Source organism: Photinus pyralis, unplaced genomic scaffold, assembly GCF_008802855.1.
Source record: "Photinus pyralis isolate 1611_PpyrPB1 unplaced genomic scaffold, Ppyr1.3 Ppyr1.4_LG5, whole genome shotgun sequence".
In the NCBI taxonomy this organism is placed as follows: Eukaryota; Metazoa; Arthropoda; class Insecta; order Coleoptera; family Lampyridae; genus Photinus; species Photinus pyralis.
Window position 1 is genome coordinate 39,381,360 of NW_022170596.1, and position 7,471 is coordinate 39,388,830.

Here is a 7,471-nt window from a genome sequence, read left to right on the forward strand (position 1 = left end):
AAACCCCTACACAAAAATAATCCGAGCTCCAGAGTGCCAATCTAATTCATTTTCTATTTATTATATATGTTATAGCCTCCCCCGCCTCACCTCTCGGTCAATAGACCGATTGATTCTAATTTGCTATTTGCTTTATTACCGCGGGCCATAGCGCAACTCTATAATGCATTTGACTAATGAATAATTAATTGAGACAAATTTTAATATGCGAGAAACTCACGAGCCTTAGCCCCCTCTCCACAATTTCAACGAATTATTAACAAATTTTTAATTAATAACCGTATCTTGTGAACTCTTATATCCCGAACTCGATTAAACACACAGCTGATTTTTATACACTATCTATTCGACCAAAATTAACCAATAAACCTGTATGAAAGAAAGGCACTCAGAGCCTGAGGATTATATTTAATATACCACGCACATGCGTAGTGATCATTTCAGATTGCCGTTACATTTAGCATTAAGATATTGTGCGTAATACCTAAACCTCGCTTATACAGGGTAAAACATATAAGTAAGTAAAAAAAATTGGATGATTCAGGGAGAAAAAGTATACGTTTTCATCAAAAAGTTTCGTTTAAGTATGCCCATAGAAGATCCAATAAACTCATACAATGTCATGCGGTAAAAAATACGAATAGAAAAAACTTCTTAACAACATTATATCCTGGGTCGTCATTTGGGCTCGATTAAACACATAGCTGATCATTTACACACGACACAAACTTATTAGCTGAAAATCTATCAATAAATCTATAAGAAACAAACGCACTCAGGGCTTGAGGATAAATACCACGCACATGCGATCGATTGAAACAAATTAAGTTTAAAAAGAAAATTCTACTTACCTTACAGAGTTAATAATCCTTTAAACATCCGGACAAAACTGCGATTTTCTTTAACGCACAAACACCAACTGATGACACTTCGGAATCTTCACTGGGTTCTTAATTTAAAAACTGGGTTTGTTGTAATTTTGAAAGTAAAAGTGCTTTTTGCTGGTGGATAACTCCTATTCTATTCTATTTATACGGGGAGCCCGACCAGAGAGCACCAAATGCCCTTTGTGTCTACCCTGCGCTGTCACTGCATATGTATAATGTAGCTCAGTGGTAGAGCGTTGGGCTACATAGCCGGAGGTCGGGTGTTCGAACCTGGGCTGAGGTAAGAATTTGTCATCTGTGACAGAGATGGGAATTTCCTTTGATAAGTTTCGAGCATTCTTTCGGCTACTCCGAATTAGGTTTTCTGCAGTTTTCGTAAGATAAATACCGTAGTAGTATAGAACAACTTAAGACCTTCTACAGGGCACCTCTAAAAAGCATTATGTGGTCACTGTGTAATCGGGCGCAAGCCTGTTGAGGGCCCAGAGCAAGAGAGGGATAATAAATAAATAAGAGAAATATGCTTTTACGGTAACCTCTACGCTGGTTATGTTATGTTAAGGGGCGAATACCGGCATAAAAAAACTTTTTTGAATATATGGGGGTTGAAACTCCCTTCTTGAAATAAAATTTTGATTTTCTAAGCTCATAACACAGATGCTAGTATAATTGACTTACTTACTGAAGATTTCTTTTCCATTTACAGATTTTACTATTTATTATTTTGGTAGCCACGGTTTTTTTAACAATCCTGATCTTCATATCGAATCTAATAATCCATTTTTTACACACAGTTAATCTAAAATATAATCGCACCCACTAAATCGGAAGATCTCTTTATTGAAATTTGAACGAAGTTTTTTCTGCCTTGGAATAAAAGAATATAATTTACGATGTTTATCTTAAACTCGATACTCATGACCGACCAGCCATCGTTGCTCAAAATTATTCCGGGTGGTTATATCGTCCGGCCGAGCAATACTTACAATGCGAAATCTGGTCTGCCCGCCGTTGTCTTTCCGACTAAAATCGTCCGACGAACTGAACTTGAGCATTCTGGGAGTATCGTCACTTAAAAGATTAAAACTTTAATTAGGGCACGATGTTGATACAAAATTAGGTTGGAACTTTGCCGTCGGACACGCTTTTTCTGTGAATTTTCAAATGATCCAAATGTTCTCTGGGCGTAGCTGTTTAAATGTGAATCCTGGCGTTTAAGAGTTACGGGCAAGCCATAATTTTATATTACCACAAATGTCTGGTGCCAACGAACTTTTATATTCTCCCTCGTATTCTTCCAAACAGGAAAAATCTTCACTATGTGACAATTTTGCACTTTTTATGATTACGAAGACAGAGTTCAACGCTGGTTTCACGGGTAACGAACGACTACAATAAATTTTTAGCATTGTAATAAATATAACAACTGCCTAACTGTCGGTTAATTTGAAAACTGTTAGGCGAAAATGCTTGAAGTAAAAGTTGTAGAGAATGGAATAATGAACAACTTTTCTGTCTACACTTTTTTTTAACCTCAAATTTCCCGAGAAAACCCGGAAAAACTGTTTTTTTCGTTTTCTATTTATATATTTCTGTAAAAAAAGTCGCGGAGGTCTGAAATTTAGAGGAAGCATAAATTTTTATATGGAAAACAAGAAGCCATTATTGGGTCCGTAAAGTTGAGCCGTTTCCAAGATATCCACGATTTTCGATAAAAACCACCTCTTCTCAGGTAGATTAAAATCTTTTTTTTTTCATCGCACAGAGCTGCGCGGGGTAGCAAATCTGTCTTCTCTCTCCTCTTCAATGTTGCTAAAATATTTTCTTTTATTTCCTTAATGGGCCGTATGAATAAAAGTAAGCAAATGCTTATACTTGCAAAATTCAAAGTAAATACTCGTAACTGCCCCTTCATACTGGTCTGTTTAGCATGGTTTAGCAGCGCTGTACTGCGTCCTTTCTTTCTGCTTAGAAGCGTTGCTAACTCTCCCAGTGCGAAGGAGCACTTACGAGTATTTACTTTGAATTTTACAAGTACAAGCATTTGCTTACTTTTATTCATACGGCCCAATGCTCAACTAGTTTACTTAAAACATTTCTACTATTCCTTTTTACATTTTTACCGCAATAGAAGCCATTTTTTGAATTATTTTTTATTAAAAAAAAACAAAAAATTGGCTTTCCAATAGACAGGGTGTTGGGTCATATCTCAGAATAGGTGATCCAATTTTTTTTTATTACGCTACTGGATTCTACTTAAAGATATCTACCTAAAATAAACAGTTTTTAGATCTTTTATAAAGCCGTCTTACACTATGCAATTTGTTGCGCAAGAAAGTTCTTGTGCAAGAAAATGTAGCAAACCTTTGTGATCTGGCTGCTTTACACTATGCAATTTCTTGTGTAAGAAATAGCTGAGGATTCTGCGCATTTATACTATAATTTTATACCAGCGCACGCGCATTTTAAAATTGTTTTTATTATACCTGAATCACAATCTCCGTTTTAAACACTCAAATGCGTGCGAAAAAAGGCCTTTAAAACACACGTGCTTTAAAGTTGCTAAGTAACGATACTTCAAGTATGACTTTTGAAACTGTCATATGGATGAAATAAAAAATCCTCTAGGTCGCTTTCTGTAAATGCAGAACATTTCTTTGGCTTTTGTACCTATCCTTTGGTTGAAGCTTTCACAAACGCGCGTAATTTAGGGTATGCTTCCAAATCTGTTCCACTTTTTAATCGCAGCATTGCTTTAAAGTTTTGAATGAATGCACCAAAATATAGAAGATTTAAATACCTTTGACATTTCCTTCATATATGCCAGCATTATGGATGCATTTAAGACTGTATTCGTAAGTAACTTCCTATTCATCCATGGAAACAACTTTTCATATTCTTTATAATAGGCTTTAGACTTTACTGGAGTTGGATTTTACACCTACCAACGTTTGTTTAGATTTTACAACAATCGATTTAATGGGCGGTGTATTATCTTTTTCAACGGAAATCGTTTAATTCACAAAGACGATGATTTTTATAAGCAAACGTCAAGTGACATTTCCATGGCAATCGTGAAATTACGAACACCCAGCCCACTTAATTAGACACGTATTCGAGTATAACGTCAATATGACTTCATTGTATTCCCTATTTTTAAATTATACTGCAGGTATAATAAAAAATACTATAAGATACACGTGTATAATTAGTCTTTAAAGCACTTGCAACGTTAAAGGCACTCCGCTTTGCGTCGTGCCCTTAAACTCGTTGCGCGTGCTTTAAAGGCTTGATTATACACTTGTATGTATCTTAATATACTAATTGAAACTTGCATAAAAAATAGCACCCGTTCTATTTTTGATACAATTTGCAATGTGATTTTGCATGCAATTTCCTGTATAATACTTTGCAATTTAAATTGTGCAATATATGTGGTGCAAGAAATTCCACAGCGTAAGACGGCTTTTACATGGGTAGTAAAGATATGATAAGATCCCAAAAAGTGGCACACTGTTCATTAGATAAGGAACAAGTTTGTGATATGAGAGGGCATAGGTCAACAGTTAGTAGCCTTTTGTAAACACGTGGACAGATTGTTAGCGTTCCCTTTTCAAACTGTAAGTAAAAAGTAACTGGGAGAATATCGATTCCATTGGAATTCAGTGCAGTGTATTAAGATAGATATTACGTATTACCGATAAGTCAAAGATTTTATCAACATTTCCAGACTTGGACATAAATATTCGTAGAGGTCCTGTTCTTGAAGGTACCGTAACGCTATTATTATAGTTTAACACGAAAATTATTTCTATGTAGGTATTGTAATTATCTTATACGTTTGGCATCATTGCGCTGCCTTTCTTTGAAGATGGAGAATCCAGACCTGTATATAAAACATGTATTACCTCAGCTGACGAAATATTATCGACATTTAATGGACACTTACCTTCCATATATTCGGCATGATACGAACCACAACAAGTCAGTGTTGGACATTGGCTGCGGTCCGGGAAAAACGACTCAAGACGTTATTCTTCCCTACCTGGAGCAAGATTTTAAAGAAGTGATTGGAATTGATATTTCTAAAACAATGCTCGATTACGCGAAGAGAACCTGCGGTGACGATCGGGTTAGCTTTGAGGAAGTTGATATATTGGACGTTCCAGATAAATTTGTGGGTCGTTTCGACTATATATTTTCTTTTATGACATTCCATTGGATAGAAGATAATAGGTTTGTAAGCTGAGATTAATAGAGTCATTAACTATATTTCCCTAGAAAATTATATTCTAACATTTTAAAAATGTTGAAGCCGAACGGTGGCTTTCTTGCCACTTACGTATTTTCTAGTACATCGGGTCGTATCATCAGAGAACTGCAAACAAATGAAAAGTACGCACCTTACTTTACCAATTTCCAGAAAACAAGGAACGCGAGAATGCCAGAAAAGGAATTAACTAGCCTTTTAGAAGATGTAGGATTTGAAAGTGTCTTTTGCCAGGTAAAACCAACTTATTTTGAAGATTATACTGCGGAGGACTTAGAAGGTGAACTCAAATGCGTACACTTGAATCATAAAAACTAATTCATTCATCCCCAGGCCGTTTCATTACAATAAGTCCGTTCTATGAGTTGGTTCCGAATCATTTACGAAAGGAATTCTTGGCAGACCACGTTGATCGATTTGAATCGGTGATTGATGCCAATGGCATAAAAAAATATTACTTTGAAGACAACCTGTTTGTAATACATGGGCGAAAAATAAACTCAATTTAGACGCATTTGGCTTAAAACAATGTCTAAATTATCCCTCACAATTTTACCACACTCTTGATGATGCCTCCTTTGCAGATAATTCCGAGACTGTACTTGCCTAACCTTACAAATCTATTGAACCTTGCTAATGAAAGAACATTGGAAATTAATACCGGATCGTCTCCTCGGAATTAACACTCACATAGCGTATTTCCGGCTACGTAGCTGTCTTTACATTCAGAAATTAACGTACTTCTTACGTACATGCTCAGTGCTGAATTTTCTACAAATGTTGATATCATTCGACGATCTCATCAGAAGCTCCTTTATCAACGTTCTCAACGTGAGTATCAGTAATTAGAAAATAAACTGTTACAACTTCGTCTCCAGACATCCGGAACCTATTATGAAAACAATGCTCTACAGAAATTAAAAGGCGCAGAAAGGCCAACCTTAAATTGCATCAAATGTTTACAGATTCCCTCTTGAAATTCCCCTAGTCTAAATTTCGATACCCTATAAATTTTCTATGACATGTAATGACTAATCTACGCTACCCTTGAAATCTAAAAAAATCAAAAAAATAGTGCCAAATTTAGAGCTTGTAACAGTTAGTTTTGATTTTAGTGTAGGGTTGTTGTATAATTTTTGCTCGAAGTATTTGGTTTGCTTTGTGTTCGTTAGCTTTCGGCATTTGTACGATTTCGAGATATTTCTGGAGGCCATGATAGCGAAATTGTAATTTGCTTGTCACTTCAAGCCGTTGCGTAATTTGGCATGTGCAAAGTTTGAGCCGTATAGGTCCAAGCATTTGGCAGTTATCGTGTTCACGGACGGACAGACGACGGACACCATGGACTCCCCTATGAAGTTTACATCGCTTTGCTCTGCCGCTTTTCAAAGCAAATCCCGTATCCCAAATACCAAAGTGCTGACCTTAAAAAAACATATGGAACTATTAAGGAAGTATTAAGATATATTAAAATACTCATATGCTAGGAAGAATTTAGTAAGTGACAATGAAAACTAAATAGTCAAGACGACGGTGACGATTGTAGGAAGAGAAAAGGAATTCGACGTGGAAATCAACGAACGAATAAGCAAAAGTATACCAGCCACGTATTCACTGCTAAAGACTTCCCGAAAGTAGCACAACTGATGTTTAAAATATGCGATATGTTTGCCTCTACTAGAAAAATCCTCGGAAAAATCTTAATGTGAGAAAGTTTGTACATGTGCACATAAATCGTCGAAATTGATCTTGGTTGAGGTGCCAGAGCTATAAGCTAGCGAGTGGAACAAGAACGATCTACATATCTTGAAAACTGTAGGAGCAGTTAAGGCTTCGGATAGACGGACGGAGAAAGTGGTCATGCTATTTACGTTCCAACACATTTAAAATACTTAACAGGTAATATAGATTTGTTAACTATAATTATTTTTTAAATCGTTTCTTATATAAATAATAATGTCAGCTAGGCCTGGTGATGGGATAATTGACTTCCGAAATCGATCGCCAAAGAAATATCAATTTTAAATAAATTACCTCAGTTCGAAAACTGTCATTTTTTCATAGCTTAATCCTGTATAACTAAATAAATGGAGCACTTCACTAGAATTTAGTTGCAATTTGGCATTTATAATATCCTATAGGAAAGATCTACGTTATTTTTCAGTTGATTGGCTAAGAAATAATGAATAAATTAACAACGAAACGATCTCACCTTTATATGACAATTGATTTATCCTTTCTCCAGTTATTAAATAAAAGGCCTTCGTATTATTCATGTTTAACTGCTCAATCGATGACAAACTTTACATGTCCG

At 35.7% G+C, this 7,471-nt stretch overlaps 1 protein-coding gene across 2 annotated transcripts; it reads left to right on the forward strand.

Annotated features, from left to right (window-relative positions):
• Window positions 1-4,283: 4,283 nt before the first annotated feature.
• LOC116172617 (juvenile hormone acid O-methyltransferase-like) lies at window positions 4,284-7,234 on the forward strand. 2 transcript variants are annotated; one of them, XR_004145713.1, is made up of 5 exons: window positions 4,284-4,656; window positions 4,707-5,123; window positions 5,169-5,437; window positions 5,491-5,988; window positions 6,036-7,233. XR_004145713.1 is itself a non-coding variant. In XM_031489855.1 (4 exons), the coding sequence occupies exons 2-4, from the start codon at window positions 4,759-4,761 to the stop codon at window positions 5,664-5,666; spliced, it is 810 nt and encodes a 269-aa protein (XP_031345715.1). In that variant the 5' UTR covers window positions 4,284-4,656; window positions 4,707-4,758; the 3' UTR covers window positions 5,667-7,234. The 2 variants fall into 2 exon arrangements, 1 of the variants encoding a protein (XP_031345715.1); XM_031489855.1 differs by having other exon boundaries at window positions 5,491-7,234.
• The last annotated feature ends 237 nt before the right edge of the window (window positions 7,235-7,471 follow it).